The 23,230-nt window shown below is 37.4% G+C and overlaps 1 protein-coding gene and 1 non-coding gene across 2 annotated transcripts in view; one reads left to right on the top strand and one right to left on the bottom strand.

Annotated features, from left to right (window-relative positions):
• The first annotated feature begins 961 nt into the window (after window positions 1–961).
• On the top strand, window positions 962–1,043 carry Trnas-gcu (transfer RNA serine (anticodon GCU)). Its single transcript has one exon. It is a non-coding gene; the product is annotated as a tRNA-Ser (tRNA).
• Window positions 1,044–14,296: 13,253 nt separating this feature from the next.
• LOC112045649 (zinc finger protein ZIC 4) overlaps window positions 14,297–23,230 on the bottom strand; it is a 38,732-nt gene continuing 29,798 nt past the window's right edge. The window contains exon 3 of the mRNA XM_024081918.2: window positions 14,297–16,155. Within this exon, the coding sequence (XP_023937686.1) occupies window positions 15,533–16,155 (623 nt within the window). The 3' untranslated portion in view covers window positions 14,297–15,532. The remainder of the gene's footprint in view (window positions 16,156–23,230) is intronic.

Raw genomic sequence — 23,230 nt, forward strand, 5'->3', positions numbered from 1 at the left:
TTGATTAGATATAGTTCAATGATATAGTAATAAACTGCGTAGTAGCAGGGAAGATGAAAAGGGGATTTATGAATATCCAGTACCTCCACCATGTTTGAGCCCTTATTAATGGTGGGTAGTTACGTGGGTAGCAACCAAAAAAATCAATTTCCGAAATGCTTGTTGTACAGTTTAATTACAGACATAACACGTTAATATACATACATAGTAATATACATTTAGATTACTGGGTTGAAAATAAAAACAGCCATGTATATATTCTGAAACATATGAAACATGGAAATAAGTACCTAGCAACCGGAATTTATTTAACCTATCTAAAAAAACGTTCAACAGAATGTAAGAAAAATTATAAACAAAATTAAGAACGTACCTAATAAAATGTAATGGCATGACTAATACTTTGGAATTAACTTGTAAATAATAAGACCTTCCCACATAAAACATGGAATAAGTTTAAAAGTAGGTATTTACCAGGGGCGATCGTTCCTAACAACCCGATTACTATCGGGTTACCTTTTAAAAATCCACGAGTTTTACGAACGTACATAATTTAACTCAGTAGATACTCAGTCAAAATATACATTTAGACTAAAAGCCATATGAAAGGGTTACCTACGAGAAAATTTCAGTCATCGCTACTGGTACCTACCTAGGCATTAGCCATGTATCTATATACTTTTTGAAAACATCACGCATATGCTTCATTCCGTAAATTAATGGTAAAGGCTGTGACAAAAGTCGGGTGGGTTTAAAAATGTTCATAACCTTTGGTGTTGAATTGGATTCCTCAACCGACAGTTGGAATATCACTCGGCCAAAGTAGAGGGCGTTTGTTTACAACTAATAACACATATAATACTTATTAGTATCGTAGAAGCGCGACCTTGTGGAATAAAAAAATATATATCTAAAATTATAATCAATGTATGTTGTTATCTATTTCGCAACCGATGCTCATGACGAGGTGGCCGAGTGGTTAAGGCGTTGGACTGCTAATCCAATGTGCTCTGCACGCGTGGGTTCGAATCCCATCCTCGTCGATGTTTTTTACTTGTATAATTTAAAAAAAAATAAAATTAATAATAATGAGAACCTAATCAGTAATAGATACTTTTGCCATATTTTATTTAGAGTAAAATTAAAAAAAAAAAACAAAATTTTATAATTTTTAATATAATTATGTAAGAAAGTTATGATGTTTATCGATGGTGTGCAGAAGGTTTATAATTAAAGTAGGTATTATACGTACAAATTGCACGAACTGAAATATTCCTTCTACAGTCTTCAGGATAAGTCTTCAGGATAAGCAGGGTAATTTTGCATCTATGAAGTGAAAGTTTATATTTTTAGTTTTAACATTGTGGATGTTAAGTATTTAAGCAGTGACGAAAATTAAGTATGAAAAACAAAAAAAATGTCATCAAAACTAGTAAATTACCACCAATTTCTGGATTCGTTGGTACGCAGGTTAGTGAGGAGGAGACGTTGAGATTAGAGTCCAGGTAGTGAGTTGGTTGACCTTTTTTTGGACGAGCCTGGGCCAGAAAAATAACTTACTCTCTGTAGTGTCATCATCAACAGCCTGTATGCGTCCACTGCTGGACATAGGCCATTCCGAGAGCGCGTCACCACACACGATCTGCCTTCCTCATCCAGCCACTTCCCACTACCTTCTTGATGTCGTCAGACCATCTAGCTGGAGGGCGTTCTACACTGCGCTTGCTGGTACGTGGACTCCACTCCAGAACACGTCTGCCCTGGCGGACATCTGCTCTGCGACAAACATGGCCCGCCCACTGTCACTTCAGTTTGTTAATCATTTGGGCTACGTCAATTATATTCGTTCTTCTACGGCTTTCCTCGTTCCGGATTTTGTCCTTCAAAGAGACTCCTAACATAGCCCTCTCCGTAGCTCGCTGAGTGACTTTTATGTGTACTTATAGGAATCGGTATGTATATTGAACATCTCGGATTATTTTGTACTTACACAATGCACAATACACGCCTGATGGAAAACAATGATGTGGTCCAAGCTGTGCTTGCCTATAAAAATTCACATTCCAACTGTAAAATTTTCTTTCAAGGTAAGGTTATGTACGTGTAAGTACACCATATAAACTACTATAACCGTTGCGAGTATGTATTGATTAATTTACTCAGGACTAAACATATTAAATCTGTCCATTAACTTTAGAAAGATACTCATCGAGTCTCGATGGCGATATCGATGAGTCTCTCAAACGAACGTAGCTCATCGTTTCTTGTGACCTACGTGGCATACGACCACGGCTATTGTTGAAGAACAATCTTGTTGTTCTCTCAACGCAGTGTTGAAAAAGAACAAACATACCCACACACCTACCGGTCAAAATACCCTCCGTAATCGGGTAAAAAGTCACCTTTGGGTGTCATTGACTTCGATTTTCAAACAGACAGCTATCACTACTCAAAAGCCCGTAACACACAAGTGCACAGTGCATTCACAATAGCATAAATTCAATAAATAAGTAAGTGCAAATAATTACATGCGTGAGTACGGCACGCGTCGCGGCGTCGGCGCGTGGCGTCTCGTCTCCGTCATTGTTGTCTGCTGTTATTTATGAATATTGTTGCGCCGAATATCGCCGCCACGTGCCATAGATGTGCACACGGTCTTTTGAGCACTGTAAGCTATGGTTTTAACGTGGTTTTAACTTCGGGCCAGTCAATGGCCGGATGATGACGTGTGTGGTTAGCGTTATCACTCTAGATCTATGGTTCATCATTAACAACACATTTTCGGCTCATTATTGACCACGAGTCTCGTCGCAGGTTGAGAGGGCTTTAGTCCACCATGCTGGCTCAATGCCGATTGTCAGACTTCACACACCAAAAGAATTAAGAAAATTCTCAGGTATGCTGCAGGTTTCCTCATGATGTTTTCCTTCACCGTTTGAGATTATTGTGTCCATTTTAAGAAATTAAATATCACGATATTTCATTGAACACCACACCGTCCGGAATCGGAGGCAGTGGTCTTCTCCACTGGGCTATCACGGCTCTTACCAGAGAATGTTCTTAATTCTCTGCGTGTGTGAAGTCTGCCAATCCGCATTGGGCCAGCGTGGTGGACTATTGGCCTAACCCCTCTCATTTTGAGAGGAGACTCGAGCTCAGCAGTAAGCCAAATATTAGTTGATAATGATGATAATATACTAGGTCCTACTACGGTGAACGTTTTGCACCGTCCTGCTTACTTTTCTCAGTTTCTATCATCAGCGGATGCCTACAACAGATTTTTTCAGCAATAAGGCTTGTTGGAATGTTGACACCGCACAAGAAAGCGCAGTGGTGGTCGACATTGCACTAGGTGAACCGACGCCATCTAGCAGGCTCAGAAGCAGAGAAAGGTAGCTAAAAACCGTAAAAGGTTGAAAGAGCTTACCGGGGGAGCAAGATCCACCGCGACGTACCCGGGTCGTCAAATGAGGCCAATGTCCAGCCATGGTCATTGATTGGCTGATAATGATGATGATGATAATAAAGTTTTGTGTTCGAGTCCTGCGTCAATCTGGAATTTAAGGGCTTATCTTTATAGAAGTCGCATTACATAAAGTCTGACATAAAGCCCTCTATTTTGAGGAGATGTGAATATAATATTCACATCTCCTCAATATTCCCCTCGAATTAGTCTAAAGTCTGTGAAGATTGGGAGTCTAACCCATGACCTCTCGATAGGATAGTAGTACTTCTCCAGACAAACTCTGTTACATAAGGACTATTAAACTCTATTATAGATGTATATTTTAATGTATTATGTGTATAGTTTACAAATCTTAAACCTTTTGTCAATAAACATAAGAATAAACGATGTGTAACGAAATATCTTTAAACATAACGATCACAAAAACAGAATCTATTCTGCGGATTTATTTTTTATAACTTATGTTTCCCCTTTGCTTACACAGAGGGATATAATTCACACAAATCTTTATTTTTCTTTGTTCACGTGAGGGCGCGGGCCTCCCGTTGAGTGCTGATGATGAGTTATGAGGAGGAACAGGCCGGAACACGGAAGTCGCCCTTGCACGGCCCTCCCGCCCTAGCGCCCTCTTCCTATACCAATCGAGCTTTTGCTACCATAAGAGATATTTTATAATTTATAGTTTTATTTTTCTTTGTTAATCTATGACAACTAGAGGAGGATTCGCTTCCTTTGCGTACGATGTTGTTTACTGATACAGTCTATAGTTTCGATTAAAGTATTTGGTTTATTTTAATCATATATGAGTTATTTTTGAGACGAGAATAGCGAGTATTCATTAGTCTTGCTAAAACTATAACGGCTCAATCGATTTGAATATTTTTTATTGAGCTCAATATCTGTAAACTCAACTGAAGCAAGTACAATCTACAATTGCCCTATTATCGTTCCAACACTTAACGTTATCTATACTAATATTATAAAGCTGAAGAGTTTGTTTGTTTGTTTGATTGAACGCGCTAATCTCAGGAACTACTGGTCCGATTTGAAAAACTCTTTATTCGTTATAGGCTATATTATATAGGTTATATTATCTCCCTATTCCTACGGGAACGGGAACCACGCGGGTGAAACCGCGCGGCGTCAGCTAGTTATTAATATTACTCTTATCCCAAATCATCTTAAATAACGTAAATTCCTTTGTTTTATTTTTTTATTACCGATATTTTTATTACATTATAAATTTTTATTGCCTACTTTGTTTATGCTATATGCTAATTTTGTAATTATTTTCTTTTATTTCAGTTGTTGTGTGTAATTAAGTTATATCACACTAATATTTATAAAAAAGTTTGTGTGTGTAATCTGTTTGTGTACCATTACCTATATGTTTGATCCTCCTTTGCGCTGCGGCTACTAAAGCGATTTGGCTGAAATTTGGAATGGAAATAGTTTTAACTCTGGATTACTTTTGGGTACTTTTCATCCCGGAAAAATCTATGGTTCCCGCTGGGTTTGTTAAAAACCGAATTCTAGTGCGTCCGTAGTGTTATAATATCTTTAGGCAATCAGGAGCGTGTCATCATGTCAGTGTTATCCATAAAGAGGTATCGTTTGTAGTCTCCCACGGAAAATCAGCGTTGTAGCTTTACTTTGAGAGAAGAACTTTATCGTGGTTATATCCTTTTAAAAACTCCTGCTAAAAAATCATGTTGGTTAAGACGTTGGATCCAGTCTGCAGCATCAAGCCGAAGTTATTAAATCATTATTTGTCATTTGACGATTATACTTTGGAAAAGAGCTGAAGTTATTACGCTGCTGGACTGATATTAACTGAACATAGCTAAGAACCACTGCAAAGAAACTGGCTTTTAAATGAAAAAAAAAAAACAGACACACCCCTCTTTTTTGGGCGTCAGGGGCTAAAAATAGGTTGATGATTGTAATATTTACGTATATGCATTACGTACAGTCATGGATATACTTACGTATATGCTTGACTTCGACAGTTTAGTGAGTTTCTGTGTAGGTTGTCGCGACGTGAGATCGCATATCGCCACGATAGGCGGTCGTCAAAACACTTGTACCGATAGCGAACAATGCGCTCCCAGGGCCCGTTTCACCGGACGACCACGATACGACACCGATGCGATACTAATATTCATTTATGATAAAGAAATTCGGTATACTTATCGTAGTACAGGAATGGAAATAGATTTTTCTCTGGATTAACACATAGACTACTTTTAGTCCCGAAAAAAATCATAGTTCCTGCGGGATTAGTGAAAAACTGAATTCCACGCGGACAATCTATCTATACTTATAATAAATCTGTAGAGAGGTCAATTCTGTACATGAAATATATTTCCAAAATAACTATCAGGGGGTAATTAGTGATCGATACTGATGCCAAAAATGCAATCAGTAAAATTTTTGTCTGTCTGTCTGTCTGTCTGTCTGTCTGTCTGTATGTTCTTTATAGAAACAAAAACTACTTGACGGATTTTAACGAAACTTGGTACAATTATTCAACATACTCCTGGGCAGGTTATAGTATACTTTTCATTACGCTAACATCAATAGGAGCAGAGCAGTGAAGAGAAATGTTGAGAAAACGGGAGAAGTTACTCATTTTTTTAAGATTCTGTCGCGTGTACAGCCTTAATGGTTAAAGCTACATAGAAATCATGTATGACGAAAATGTTCTCCTTAAAATTATCTATAAAAACACAACAGCATATATATGTCTATCTTTTATGGTTGACTCACAATAACACGTGTAACTCCCGATAACTTAGCAGTTCAGACCTTTCTAATTATATTTGTCTACTCTTTTGTTTATAACACTCATCACTCATACCTAATAAGAAAGTTAACATTATTACCTATTCAATAAAAAAAGAATCATAAAAATCGGTAAAGAAACACTAAAGTTATACATGAAATACGCTAAGCCATCGCGCGTGAATACTAATTCATGCTGTAAGGATTATTTTTGTGTAACGGTTGCCGCGCTCGACGCGACTCGCGGTGGGAGGAATAAATAAAGAAGTGCAGCCTTAATGAGTAGGGTAGGGTAGGGTAGGGGTACGGGAAGGATAGGGGTAGGGCAGGGGTAGGGTACGGTAGGGGTAGGGTTGGGATAGGGTAGGGTAGGGGTAGGGTAGAGGTAGGTTAGGGTAGGGGTAGTTGAAAGTTTACAACGACTTTCACGCGGACGAAGTCGCGGGCGTCCGCTAGTATAAAATAAAATTTCACAACTTAAGCAGGATTTGTCTACGCAGAAGTCAAGTTATCAAAATTGTTGATTGTTCAACAATTTTCCTTTTGTCTAAGACTATAAGTAAACATATTTTCTTGTAATTTTATAAGGAATATGTACAGATTCCCTCAATCATAGGTGTACCAGATGTATAACTGTGGTGTGTGTGTACATTTCAACAATAATAATATTGTAGTAGTATAATGTGGTTATACAAATATACATGTTGTTTTATTCATATTAAATAAATACATACATACCTATTCGTATTATATTTTTGAGCTACTGAAGTAGAGAGGGACTGCAAATAGTCTCCCAAAATGTAATGATTTTTAATTTCCGTGTCACCTCGCCAGTTACTCGTAGACTTAGCCAAAATTTGTTCGTTTTATGCCACTTTTTAATTCCCTCAAAAAAAAATTGCTGTGTTAAGTAGATTGTTTTCCTAAGCGCGCAAAGCACGTGCACCGTTTTGCTACATAATCTATACTAATATTATAAAGCTAAAGAGTTTGTTTGTTTGTTTGTTTGATTGCACACGCTCAGGAACTACTGGTCCGATTTGAAAATTTTTTTGAGTGTTAGATAGCCTATTTAACGAGCAAGGCTATATATTATCCCCGTATTTCTACGATAACTGGAACCACACGGCGTCAGCTAGTATTTTATAAGTTCCAAAAAAGTCGTATCGCATAATCGTGTCGCATGTACGTCGTATTGTGTAAAAAGTTTTTCGTCCTTCCGCATGTTCCGCACACCTTTCATTTGTATTCAGAACGCGATTGAGATGTTCCTATTTTACAATTTATCTGTTTAACCGTGTCACCGGCGGTGGCAGGTGTAAAACAATTTCCGATGAAGATATCGACACTAAATTACTTTCACATGTTTTAAAATGTAAACGTTAGTATTTGTATACTGTAAAGAATTAATGTGCCATTTCATTTACCGTACTGTGACCTAAATAGCACAATTTGCATTTACTTAACAACTTTCAACAAATATATTTTTCATTTTGCTCTAACTTCCTGCAATTTTCGTCATAAAATACTGTATCTAAAGTACTATAAACTCAATTCTGACCATTTAAAGCTTCGAATACAGTTCTCTGGTATTCGCTGGACTAGTCGCACTCATTTTTAGCTCAACTGTTACTTATTCGGAAGGGTATACTCAGAATTCAGAAAAACACCAGAAGCCACGTTTAGATGTCATTATATAGCGCGCAGTTTGTCCAAAAATTGTAGCAACATCCCGCACTCGTCGCACTTCCCACCCGCGTAATGTAGCTATATTACATGGCGCTTTTGAATTTTTAACACCCTTCTGGTGTTTTTCTGTATTCTGAGTATACCCTTCCGAATAAGTAACAGTTGAGCTAAAAATACTCATATTATTTAAGACATGTTTAATTATCTTATTTAAATGTAATAGCAATAACTTCATCTGCATCTATTGTAATTGTGGACATAGGTTGTACACACTTTTGTACAAAGTGTATAGTACCTTACTCCCTTCTTACAGGCTTTACGTGGATTTAATATTAATGTAGATTTGTTGAACTATTCGGAAATTAATAATTACTAATAATTCAAAATTCATTTATTTCAACTAGGCTTAATCTGAATTTCAAAAGTGCTTAGTCTGTTTGTAGTGACTGTACCATCGGTCCGGAAGACAGGATGTGCTGAAACAAGCCAACAAACTTACATACGTACATACATACAAGACTTACTAACAAAATACAATATCTGAAATAGTAAGAAGAAAAGTAACCATATTTCTTGTATGTAAGACAATCTATCTCTTGTCTATGTGGCGTTAAGTACTTTGCTTTCTTAATTTTTTATAGGCTTTTAATTTAGAGACCTGTCTGCTTTTATTGGTTAGGCTACTTTTATTTGATAGGTTTTCATCTCGGAGTAATAACTTAAATGTAATTGTTGACTTTTGTCGGTTTATTTTCTTCCGTTAAATGTTTTCTTTTTTGTACTTTCCCTTACGTATACGGTCAACATAAAACACTCTGCTTTTAATAATTTGCCGATTCTAATAAATAAAGATTTCAGTCTTTACAGAGGGCCCGCTCTAAAAACGACCGCCCGGGTTGTATGCATCAGAATTCAAAGTCTATTGTATTTTATCATACATTCTTTTTTGCACCTCGCCGGAATATATTTGCAATTTTAGTTGACAGGATTTATCATGAGGCTTTTTGCGTTACGCTGATTGTCTTCAGAACGGGAGTTTCTTTTGATACCGATGCCCACGATAAACGTCTGATTATCCCGACGGTCGATCCTCCTAGGGCCCGATAAGGCGGGCTCTTAAAATTAAATGTATTAATAAATAAATCTGACTCGTTAGTCCAGTGGTCAGCCACTTCAGGAGGTCCTGGTATTCAGTCTTGTGTCAGGCTATGAAATATTGAGTTATTCTTTTGCACACTTTTTTCTCAGTTAGAGCCTACACCCTACATCCAGCTCACAAGTTCAGGGCTCTGCTCGAAGTTATTCTCTCTACCACGCGATGGACCCGGCACCCGCACGGTGAATCCATGAATTGCTAAGATATTCGTCTCAGTAAGCAAAAATTGTTGAGTCATTTGAACCGCCCCAGTAGACCTTCTTAGAAAGATACAGGGGTACAAAATAATAACATTCAGCACTATGCCATCACTTATAAGTTGTCCGACTTAGTGCAGGTGAGATTGCAAAAGCAAGCTAGTAGAGGAAATCTTCTGCGTTGTCAACCCATATTCGGCTCACTGCTGAGCTCGAGTCTCCTCTCAGAAAGAGAGGGGTTGGCCAATAGTCCACCACGCTGGCCCAATGCGGATTGGCAGACTTCACACAGGCAGAGAATTAAGATAAATCTCTGGTATGCAGGTTTCCTCACGATGTTTTCCTTCACCGTTTGACCTTCCTTCACTGACACGTGATATTTAATTTCTTAAAATGCACACAACTGAAAAGTTGGTGGTGCATGTCCGGACCGGATTCGAACCTACACCCCCCGGAATCGGAGGCAGAGGTCATATCCTCAGGGCTATCATGGAGTAGAGGAAATACCATCTATATATCCATGAAAAATAATAACAGTGTAAAGCGTAAAGCGCAGTGTAAAGAGCAGTGATAGCCCAGTGGATATGACCTCTGCCTCCGATTCCGGAGGGTGTGGGTTCGAATCCTGTCCGGGGCATGCACCTCCAACTTTTCAGTTGTGTGCATTTTAAGAAATTAAATATCACGTGTCTCAATCGGTGAAGGAAAACATCGTGAGGAAACCTGCATACCAGAGAATTATCTTCATTCTCTGCGTGAGTGAAGTCTGCCAATCCGCATTGGGCCAGCGTGGTGGACTATTGGCCTAACCCCTCTCATTCTGAGAGGAGACTCGAGCTCAGCAGTGAGCCGAATATGGGTTGATGACGACGAATGCCGTTCAAAACACATGACCGAACTTACACCTGACATCTCAAAAAGACACTGAGATTTTGAAATCTTCCAAAGCTAGTTCAAAATCCATAATTGGCTGCTGTACTTAGCTTGGGCTAAGAAACTTTCAGCCTCCATAAAAAAGGTACTATTATTAACTAGCGGACGCCCGCGACTTCGTTCGCGTGGAATTCAGTTTTCACAAATCTCGCGGGAACCATGGATTTTTCCGGGATAAAAAGTAGCGTATGTGTTAATCCAGAGTAAAATATATTTTCATTCCAAATTGCAGCCAAATCGCTTCAGTAGCTGCTGCGTAAAGGAGGAACAAACATACTTACACACTTACACACAAACTTTCGCCTTTATAATATTTAGTTATTATTAATTAGCTCTTACTCCTTAACGATACAAAACACTTCACAATGGAATCCGGACGATACCATTTATGGAATTTTATAATTATGGTATTTACCTATAACACTTTTGGCTTTGCTGATTGACATTTCATTCCAAACCAAACTTGGGTTAGGTTTGAACGTTATGACGGGCTACGATTTTTCTGTTTAATACACATGGGTGCGTAAACAAAAAAAGGTAATAGCCGGGGTTGTGAGGGGCGGGGCCAGGTGTCAGTCGCAGAGATCTTATCTGCCATGGGGCCCATAGGGAAGCGTAGCCCATAGACGAGTCACCCTTCGCCAGCTAGCGACGGGCGTATTAGAACCTGTACACACGGTGTATTTTTACGCATGCCCTCGTAACTGTAGAACAGAAGTAGTTAATTGAAAATAGAGCCATCTACATTGTGCCCCATAGAACTATCAAAGTTACCTTTTGTTTGATTTCGATCGAAGTTACGATCTTGTATTTATCGACAACAACTTTGTTTACTAAAAAATACCTTTACAAAACTTGAACTCTATCTTTGTTACTTCATCTATACCTACTTTTATACTAATATTATAATAAAATAAAGTTTGTGGTACTGTAGGGGGTAATCTCTGGATCTACTGAACCAATTTTCAAACCACTAAAAGCCATGTAATTTGTGAGTGATATATATTATGAATATTTTTATCCTCGTATTCCCACGGGAATGGGAACTACGCAATTTTAAACTACCAAGTTTTCTTCTAAATGTTCAGTAGGTCCTATGAATAATGTTTATTTTAAGTAGAAAATAGAAAACAAAACATAAGTGTAAACACGCGTAGTCGCCGCGTCGCCATTTAGTTGTGTGCACAGGGTCTTACAACAATAATAATCGTCTTTTTTATAAGGGCGAAAATTTTAGCAACCAGACTGAATAATTTAAAAAACGTTATAAGTATGTAGGTATTAACCTCGCTTATTCACAGACTATAAATTAGTAGAAGCAAAGAGCTTATTTTGCGTTTTAAACAGCGTATATTCGTAGATACGAGCGATTTAATATATCTACATATTATTCTTTTAGTCTTAGAAAATATTTTTTCTCTATTATTTATTTACCTGCCTGATTAATGACGATTTATCTGTATCGTTTATTCATGTATCATCATGTATGAAAACAATGGAAATAGCTTTAGAAATTTTATATAAAAACGATGGTAGGTAGGTAATTAATTATTATCGGTTTAAAGGATTTTTTTCTTAAAAAATATTTTCAATGTGGACTGGAGTAAAATTTTGTTTCAAGAGTTACATAAACATCTTTATGCTTTTGTTTTACTACCATAGTCACATCATCACCATCATCATCATGCCGGCCGATGGACGTCCACTGCAGGACATAGGCCTTTTGTAGGGACTTCCAAAAATCACGATCCTTAGCCGCCAGCATCCAGCTACTAAGGATGATGTCGTCAGTCCACCTGGTAGGGGGTCAACCATCACTGCGTTTTTCTAGTGCGGTGTCGCCATTCCAGCACCTTGGGACCCGATGTCCATCGGCTCTTCGAACTATGTGCCCTGCCCATTGCCTCTTCAGCTGTCTAAATAGCTTATCTAATTTGAGCTTAATTTGCTCATTTATTTTACCATGAAAATACTCGTAGCCGTAGGTCGATGGTGGAGGATACTATATTAAAATGTATTGAGTAGGTAATGATTATTGACTATTGGATACCTGGCATAATAAAATATTGCACGTAAAAATCATAATATACCTATTTACTCTGATATGTATCTAATCTTCCTTAAATTAAAGACATTAAAAACAATTCAATAATGTAACAAACTATAAACTTAGGTTATTTAGAAAGACATTATTATGAGTAGAGGTACTATTTTAATAATGTTATATAAAATATTGTATGCGTAAACCCATATTTGTCTTTTTATTATTACCCTGACGATTATAATCATTAAAAAGTACGGCACAATCAATTGCTCGCGTCGTCGGTCCAAGTATGTCTGGAGTTATGAGTAACAGGGCTACGTGATCGGGCCATTAACATGTGAGCCAATTATCCCTCGTGTTCTACGAGTATGTCGGGCCGAGCGCAATATGTTAACATATTTTTTAATTTCTCCCTCGACTGGAGCAACGGCGAGAGCATGCGCAGGAGTGAGATTTATAATAAGAAAACGCTCCTACCGCGCATGAGGCATAAGGATCTATAAATCTTTTGAGTACTGCATCGGCCAATCCCTGTTGAGAAACTATAAATCATCGGCGCGAAGCATACGATCGAATTGAACGCGGACACCGTCTCGCTCGCACTCCCGCCTGCTCGGCCTCGATACATCATTTATCATTTCTCTCTCTCGTTTCTTCTCAATGATAAATTCAATTCTCTTTTCGAATATGATTGTTCCTCGTTTTGTTATTGTGTTTTATTGTGGTACCGTCACGGAGTTAGGTTTTTTGATCGGAATCCGATCGAAATGATCGCGAGAATTGGATTTCCATTTTAGATTTCGTGCCACGAGTGATCAATCTTTTTGGCTTTCGCATGAAGGACCTCGGTCTTGTTTACGATTTTAGTCCGCGGCAAAAAAATAACTATATTTAGTAAATATAGTTTTTTTTTGCCGCGGACTTAAAGATTTGTACCTTAAGTGCTTGGCTAAATAATTATAATCTTTGATAATTTCCTTCAGTCGGTTATTTCCATGAACTTGTTATTTACCTACTTAAATCTGTCAAAATCAAAAGTTAGGTACTTGTTAAACAAAAGTATGCTTCAAACTAAAGTGTTTTGGTTTATTTATAATAGCTCATGAAAATACGATTCGGAGATAAGCGTGAAGAGATATCTAGTAAAAACAGAAAGAAAACGGATTATGTGTGCACATTCTAAAGTAGGTATACGAGTATATAAAATACGATTAGTTTTTTATATGTAGGTAGGCACTACTACCATAGATCGAAAAACAAATTAAGTACCTACCTACCTATGTAATAAGAAAATACCTACATGAGTGAACAAACATAGTGGAAAACCTATGCTCTTATTTGCATTTCGCATTATTTCAATATGTTTTGTACTTATGTTATCAATAATTGGTTAATAAATGTAAATTAATGTAGTCTGTACCACTATGTTAATACATAATGTTAATAATTTACAAATATACTATACAGCGTGTACCTATCTACGATGTACCTATAGAATATGAAAAAAAAATACTTACCTAACCACTTATTCGACTTCAGCCCTTGTAGCCAAGTGGCACGTCGATTCTCTTTCTACGATCGCAAACGCTTTGAAAACTAGAAAAATGTATGGGAATGACAGATCTTGATCACGTGATCTATCGACAGCAAATGTCATTCTATGACTATGATCTCGGCTTAGAGGGTCGTTCTGATACCGTTTCTGAGTAAGTTTCGTTACTTACACCTGAATAGTAAGCCTCTTGGCGATGTGCATTTGCACGTAGGGCGTAATGCCACGGTAGAAGGCTACCATTAGGCCATTAGGCCAGATTCTAATTACTCAGACCCATGTATTTATGACTGTTCGGTATATGGCTAGGCCTATCTAATTGCGACTGAAAAGCATTCAAATATTTTTTATAATATCGGGTCAAGATATAAATTTTCCAAAAGAAAAATATTTATATTTATAAAAGTAAAGAAAAGTTTATGTACGTTATATATCTGCTACAATATCTAAAGTTTGTGAATAAGAAACAAATCCATTTCAATTGAAATATGTTTTTTATTTTATCTAGTTGCTATTTACATGGCCGTAGAAAAGACAATCAACAGATCCATCTTAAAGTAACTTAAAATACATCGTTCACAATCAGTCAATTAGTATTCCATAGTTAAAATTTCTCTATCTATAGCGCGGGTCCGTGAAAAAATATTCATTATTTTTAATATATATAAAACTGTGTATACATAGTCATATTATCATACATTTCTGAAAAACATAGCACGAATCAATAGCGATGTTATAGATAGTTTAGTTACAATTATAATCACTTAACACTATTATCACTGGGTATTCCTTAACATACGTTTTTTATACACAAGGCAAATTAACATATAAGAAACTAAAAATTTACAATAATTATTATACAACCTATAAATCGAAATTTATTGGACTTCGGTACTTTGGTCATAAAATCAACGTTTTATTTTTAATGTTAAATTAAAAACTAAAACCAGTTCGCGATATTAAAAATGTCAGAGATTATTTATTCATGAGAAGCGACAAATAGACGTCTTGAGTTATCATAAAATTGCGGGAATGTGAAAAGAATTGCATTCGTATAGCTTTTTAATTTATCAGCAAAAAATGTGCATCGTAAAGTTGACTTACACTGTAATGTACAGAATAGCTACAATAAATCACTGTCAACAATACAGTTGACAAAATCTACGCGTCTGACATTACAAAAGTTAACGCAAACAATGCTTTACGCAGAAACATCTCGTTTAATATAATAAGACACTTCTTAGCAATGTTTACAGAAAATATACAACGTGTAAAAATTTTGACAGTTAGCGGTCATTGTTTACAACTCTGTTGTTTCATTAAAAGGACAGATTTAATGTAGTTATAACAGCATTGTGGATTGTTACATTGTTTCTATTTCCTCAAATAAGTTTTTGCTTACACACATAACTATTATGTTTAAATATAATCGGACGGCTGCAATTCTGGCATTGAGTAAAAATCTTTTTCAAAACTGATCAGAATATTATAATAAACTATTTTGTTAATAAGCGTATCGCATTCTTAAAAAGAAACACAATCACAAGCGCATTAGTGAACTTTTCATTCCACGTAAATCTAGAACTTCAGCGTAATGTAACGTTTCGAAAGCTCGTTGAATTCAAGTTTTAGGCGGACTCGAGTGCAAAAACATAATGTGAGAGGCACGTGGCCACCGCGTCGAATGAAGAGTTCACTAAGCGCGGTGCGGTCAGTAAGCGGCGGCTGCTCCTGAATGGTGCATCAAATGGTGATGGTGGTAGGACTCTTGCGTGGGACACCACCACTCGGGGACGGCGTGAGGGACAGCGGGCGCGGGTTGCTGGAACTGACTCCAGTGACCACCGAAGCCTAGTTTGTTGTCCATCATACCATTACCTCCTATATTTGTTAAGTGAGGAGGTTGATTGTGATGATGCGGCGCCGGTAGACGCTCGTAGGCTTTTTGATCGTGGGGGTTAAGGTATTTATCGTTAAGGCTTTCTAGTTTGTCTGTTATCGTGGGGTGGTGGTGTGGGTGAAGGGTGGTGGCTTGAGGAGGGGGTGGGGGAACGGGTGCGGGAGGGCTGGCGGCGCCGGCGGTGACGCTGACGCTGCCAGCTGAGGAGGAATCGTCGCCATCGCTGTCGTATCGCGGGGAAGCGTCGCCAGCAGCGCCGTGCACCTTCATATGCTTCCGCAGTGAAGATGGGTGGGTGTACGACTTGTCGCAGCCATGCACGCGGCAGTTGTAAGGCTTGTCAGACGTGTGCACGTGCGAATGTTTCTTCCTGTCCGAAGAGTTGGCGAACCGTCGATCGCAGCCCGCGTATTCGCATTTGAACGGCTTTTCACCTGAAAAGAAAATAATCCGTATAAGTTAAGTTTGAAAAATCAAACAAGTAAAGATACCAATGATTTCTTAATCTTTAAAGAACCCATTTTGGAGGAGGAAAACACTGCTTTGTTTCTAGCTGGTGCTTCACGCATTAATATAACGTGTGTCTATAAAGTTGTTGAGAATGTCTTATTCCTTTAATTGTATTATGTAGAAGAAAATATTTATGTCCGTCTACATGTGCTAAGTTAAATAGAAACTGAATGTTCCTTTTTAACTTAGCTTAACGTAAATATCGTTAGCACAATAAGTAGGTAACATTTCAACATGAAAGCTATTTGTTATATTTACACGAAAGCAAGCTTGAGAAAGACCTGCTAGAGTTCACATTCCCATTCAAATTCAAATAAAAACATCGATGGAAGCGAACGCGAATGTCCAATCACGCAATAAATAACCAGATTTGCTCGTTGTTTATAGTTTACGAGTATAAATAAATATTCGGAACAATTGCACGGGATACTTAACACGACAATAAATCATCTTTATAAGCGGACTTTGTCACACTGCTGTACAAAGCTGTGGCGCAAGAGATTTAGCATTTTGAACTTTAATGTAAAGATATAAGATTTGTTTTACGTTTGGTGTTGCATTCAATTGTGACACGTTTGACAATAGCAGCTCCTTTAACCCTCCGTATGACGTGATGATTATGGTGAACCACGGTACCTACCCTAACCTATATTTGCGAAGTATGTTTATTCAGTTTTAGATTGAGACGTCAGAAGCAGATATCAGGTTACATACACTTAGGGACATTAGTTATATTTTATCTATTCAAAACAGGCAGTAGGAAATAAATTTTGTTTAGTTTCAATATATGCTCAGCACTGGTTCGCTTGTTTAATATTGTAACCAACAAAATTGCTTGTGATCCATGTGTTTGATTTTTTGTTCCCTTTTAATGTGAGGGAGATAGTGTAAATAGTAGATATTTAGGCATCAGAATATGAGTTTTTAGTCAGAATCTGACATTAAATTCCAGTCTATCTTAGTCGAAATTCTATTTGTCTTACCCACCTATAAATCAAAGATATCAAGTTAAAAAAGATGTACTTTAATACATAATGTCATTATCATTGTTATTATCTAACCTAAGTATATATTTTTTGTAAATAAGCCAAATATCATCAATACACGCGCCTTTACACAATGCGTTTAAAAGGCTAGGTACAAAAGTTTTCTGTCACGTTTACATTATACAATCTATATATAACTTACACTATTTTATCCGTAATTATAGGCAAAGCCAGTAAATTATGTAGAGCTAATACTTCAACCATAAGTAGGTTGTGTTATAAACATCATTGTCAGAATATTGTATGCAAAAAAAGTGAAAGAATTTCATAATATCGACAGCTCCTAAGCTCTTTTATTGTAGCAAATACCTCACGAGTTCACCGAATCGTGTGTGATGCGAGACCATTCAATAAAATCACAACCAGGAGTCCCTAGAGTGTCGATGCAGTGAGCCCGGCAAACAACAATACGCTTTTCTTTGTCGTGTTTACAAATAAACCTCCTCGGTAATCCCCCTCATTGTGTTTGAAACTTGAAGATCGCGGTGAAGAGCCACAGATGCTAATCTCAAGTGTCTGTTAACGCAGCAATAATAGGGCTTTTTAGTACCACAATTTTTGTTAGTATGTATACTTATGAATGAAGGCATCACATTCTATGGTTGTGAATATTGATACTTCCTTTTAGCGTACGGTTTTGATACGTATAAGTATTGTTGTTGTGCTTTGTTATTCCTCGTAATACAAGTCTCTGTATCTCAACAATTGGTAGTTGCATTGTAATTGAAGAGGTCGTTGGTTCATTCTCTTATCTCTTTACTTCGAGTAAAAGCTTTTCGTTTAGTTTTCGCTATATTGTGTGAAATTAAAGCGTGAAAAACCCACCAGTTGGGACACAGTAGTGGTATAATTCAATAGCCTCCTCCTCCTTTCCTAGAGGAAAGAAGGTGTTCGTAAGGTTTACTCACGTTTAAGACATGATATATAAACATCGTCTTAATAACCAAATTTGTATTGATCCTCTCCATGGCAGAGACCCCTGTCCTAATAGCAAACTGATCTGAAACTTACTGATAAACAACCAACCTAATGTCTATACTTCGAGGAAAAGCTTGTCGTTTAGTTTTCGGTATATTGCGTGAAAGCCTGAAACCAATTAGTTGGGACGCAGTAGTAGTAGGGTCAAGTCTAGGGGAAATGACCTCATTACTTCCTCGAGGAAAGAAGGTGTCTGTAAGGTTTACTCAAATTTAAGACATGGAATATCTACCTCATCATCATAACCAAATCTTTATTGATCCTATCCTATGGCACAGGCCTCTGTTCTAATAACAGACTGATTTGAAAATTAGACACTTCACAATCATTTCAATGAGGATTGGCAGGCTTAGGTTAAAAATTTTCAAGACTGGAACGATCTTGATCAGATGTTAACGACACCCGGCGTGCTCTCCAAGGCACGGATTGTCAACATCTTTAACCAGTATTTGACATACCTGCATTTAAATTCCAGAGAGAAAATGAGAAAATAGACTAAAATAGTTTTATGCATTGATCACCGACAAGTTTTGAGGTTAGATCCAAGATCTCAACTCAATTAAACGCACGATAGGTATGTCTTTTCCCTTTTGATATCAAAATCATCGTTTAAAATTAAAAGTATCGAGAAAAGGTATCCCAAAACAAAAAAAAAGTTATCCGGTGGTCTCATTTTGATTTGTACAATAAAAAAACTTGCCGGTCCCCTGCGCTAATGAGGCAAACAAGATAAAAGAGGCCAAAACATGTGTCGCCCGTCTAATTACTAATCATGCGTCTCATCTTGTCACACACACGGATCGACGACAAACTCTATTAATGTTTGATGCTTTATCTCAGCGCACGCGCCGGTGATGTTTTTTTTTTTATTCTTTACAAGTTAACTACAATCTCACCTGATGGTAAGTGATGATGCAGTCTAAGATGGAAGCAGGCTAACTTGTTAGGAGGAGGATGAAAATCCACACCCCTTTTCGGTTTCTACGCGACATCGTACCGGAATGCTAAATCGCTTGGCGGTACGTCTTTGCCGGTAGGGTGGTAACTAGCCACGGCCGAAGCCTCCCACCAGCTAGATCTCGACCAATTAAGAAAATCTTAATCCCAACCCAGGACCTTGTAAATCCACCGCGAATACCACTGCGCCACGGATGTCGTTTTATCTTCTTGGTAGTATTTACGTATACGGTTGTAGGTATAACGTGACGGGTAGCAGGGACAGTGATTGTACCATCATTTTGTGATAAACACCTCGAGCAGGTCCCAGGATTTGCGACCTTTAGTGTAGGTTTATAACATTTTAGAATGAATTAACACAATTCATGATCAATATCAACACAAAACAATATAGCACAAAATCACTAACGCAAGTAGCAGCGTGACGGTGTACACGCTTTTGACGATTAGCGTTCCGGTACGATGTGTAGTAACCGAAAGTGGTGTGGATTTTCATCCTCCTCCTAACAAGTTAGTCCGCTTCCATCTTAGATTGCATAATCACTTACCATCAGGTGAGATTGTAGTCAAGGCCTAATTTGTAAATGATAAAACATAAAAAAACAAAATATCTCCTCTCCTATATTGAGATACAGCACAGCATATACGACACTAGGCTTGTCGTATGTGCTTAAATAAGGCGACATATCATCAGCATCATTATGATGATGATACCTAGATTTGATTCTGAATTAGATTACAAAATATTTTATATTTCTAACGAAAATATCATATAAGTAGGTAAATAGGCAAACTTGTAGACTATTGCAATTGCAATAAAAAATAACATATGTGTAAAAATATATACCTATATTTTCTGTACGTATTTTGAAGCAACGCCATATATATTTAATGATAAAATAATATAAATAAAAAAAAGCCTAAAGCAACATGAGTCGGGAATGCACGTCGTGAATTCGTTGCATGCCACGCCGGGACGCGCGCTAGGGTCAGATGTTTATCTTAAACGCCTGTATCACCCACCAAAGACACTTTTTTGTAACGTTATTATCGATGTGAAATTTTATCTTCGCCTTATTTTCCATAAGATGTTAAACAAGTTAAATATTTAAAAGGGTATGCGAACGGATTATTCGGTCGATTAATTACTTTTTTGCGGTTAACATGCCTCCGTGGCGCAGTGGTATGCGCGGTGGATTTACAAGACGGAGGTCCTGGGTTCTATCTCCGGCTGGGCCGATTGAGGTTTTCTTAATTGGCCTAGGTCTGGCTGGTGGGAGGCTTTGGACGTGGCTAGTTACCACCCTACCGGCAAAGACATACCGAAACCAGCCATAAAGGCTGTAGATTTTCATTTTACTCCTAACAAATTAACCCGCTTCCATCTTAGATTGCATCATCACTTACCATCAGGTGAGATTGTAGTCAAGGGCTAACTTGTAAACAATAAAAAATAATAGGTGGATACTTTTACTAAGTACCTACACTCGAGTGTTGGATATCTAATTATCTACAAGGATTTAATTAAGTCTTTTATTATCATTATCAGCCTATTTTAACAGCCTACAAAGCCAGGCCTTATTATGAACCTTAGACCCACCGCGCTTCAAAGCGAGTTAGCAGGATTAGGCTACTAATAATATGTTTACTTTTTTAACGATCATTATCAGATTGTTGGTGGTAATGATTGGGATCGACGGCATAACTTATACGTCCACTTATCTACATCGTACGTATCGGACGCATCGCATCCAACGGATTTTAATTTTACAATAGATATAAATTAAAATCTGTTCGATGCGATCCGTACGATGCGATCACTTGTATTGTATGACTTTTTACCAATTTCCTTACTCCGAACCGAAATTTTCAAGTAAAAAAAAAGTCCACAATTTTCGTTTTATATCAAGTTATTAGTAAATATAAAATCCTAAATTTACCTGTGATAGAGTGCATCTGCGATGAATGAAAAAAGATTCCAATTTCCAATTTAATACTATTGGTGATAAAATGTACCTACTAGCGAAGTTGCGAGATCAAATTTAGAGTGATAAAGCTGCATTGCTTTCAGTTGGCACATCGCCTAGACGGAATTGCTGCAGTATTAGATTACTGTTCGCTTAAGTGCGCTCTGCTGAGAAAACAAGCTTTTTAGAAATAGCACGGGTGATGGGTAACCCGACCCGCTGGCCTTTACACCCAAATTGTGTAAATGGCATCGGGTGAGTTTGGAGAAAAAACAATTATACGTTACCAATGTTAATGGGTGTCAAATTGCTTTCGTCTTGAAGCAAAATAATCTCACCTATACGACTAAATATCAAGGATTTTCTACTATAGATATGTTATGTGCCCACAAAATTACCGCATTTAGTTACTCCCAGTGGAGTAACTAAATGCGGTAATTTTGTGTTTACTTAAGTCTTCTTTTTTACTATATAAAAATAAGTCGGGTTTTCCTTCCTGACGCTATAACTCTAGAACGGACAAACCGATTTCCACGGTTTTGCATTTGCTGGAAAGGTCTCGGAGTCCGTGAGGTTTATAGCAACGAAAAAGGGGTAGGGTAGGGTAATATTACGATAATTAGGTAGGGGTAGGCGTAAGTCAAAGCGAAGCTTGACCGAGACCCTAGCGGTCTCGGTCAAGCTTCGCTTTGGCTTACGCTTACATTATATATTTATGTAGTTAGTTATAGATATATAGTTTTTACACTTCCTGACCACAGCACATTTATTGTAGACATTATTTAGATATTAATTGTTTAAATGGCTTTCGTTGTTTATTTGCGAATAAATTAAATGAAGACAATTAGCCACTTTTGTCTGCCTCAGTTTCGTTGTGCTAATGACAAATCTAATAGTATAAAATCTTTGGTACATTTTATAAAACGGTCTTCCGCCGCGTCTGTCTGTCGGTTCACGATAATCACAAAGACTATTTAAAGGATTTTCATGCGGTTTTATATAGTGATTTGTTGAGTTACGAGATTTTTAGTACATTTTTTTTATAAAATGTAAAATTTTACAAATTTTTGTGTAAATTATTTGAAATACCTATTACGATAATTGTTTGAAGTGTCAGAGAAAGTCGAGCAACTTTGAACATCGAAAACGAGGAGAATGCTCTAGGTCTAGGAAATAAAACAAAAGCGTGATTGGATAGTTGGTGGAAATTAAACTCTAGTCTAACTAGAGGTTAGAGGTCTCTCAAAAGATTGTTAAATATAGACACACTATTAACCGCTACACGATATTATCCGCTCTATTTTAATTTTCATAATCGGTCGGTCGGTATCAACCCATATTCAGCTCACTGCAGAGCTCGAGTCTCCTCTCAGAGTGAGAGGGGTTAGGCCAATAGTCCACCACGCTGGTCCAATGCGGATTGGCAGATTTCACACACGCAGAGAATCAAGAAAATTCTCTGGTAAGCAGGTTTCCTCACGATGTTTTCCTTCACCGTTTGAGACACGTGATATTTAATATCTTAAAATACACAGAACTGAAAAGTTGGAGGTGCATGCCCCGGATCGGATTCGAACCCAAACCCTCCGGAATCGGAGGCAGAGGTCATATCCTTTGGCCTATCACGGCTCATTTTCATAGGTATTCTTTTTTTGTAATATAACCAGAGACCAAATCAGAAACTATGCAAGTCGTTTTAAAAAATATTATATAGTAAATAAATTAATTATTGCATCATAAATATATCTAAAGTTATTTAATATTAAAATCTTTGCTTATTACATGATCATGTACCAATAATAAAATAATGTACGCTTTTATCTTATTGAATCATATATCAAAATGTAAGCGTAATAGGCATTGTTTAATCGGTTAATAGCTATTACCGTCGAAGCATATCCGGGCTAATTCAATCTCCAATAGACAGCCGGCTAATGAGTGGCCCATGACTGGCACATTGTCGACACAATCGTCTTTTCAACATGGACGCACACTGTTGTGACTGACCTACAAAACTAATCGCTGCGTTCCATAATTGGAACCTACTGCCT

This window comes from Bicyclus anynana, chromosome 4 (genome assembly GCF_947172395.1).
Source record: "Bicyclus anynana chromosome 4, ilBicAnyn1.1, whole genome shotgun sequence".
Classification (NCBI taxonomy): domain Eukaryota; kingdom Metazoa; phylum Arthropoda; class Insecta; order Lepidoptera; family Nymphalidae; genus Bicyclus; species Bicyclus anynana.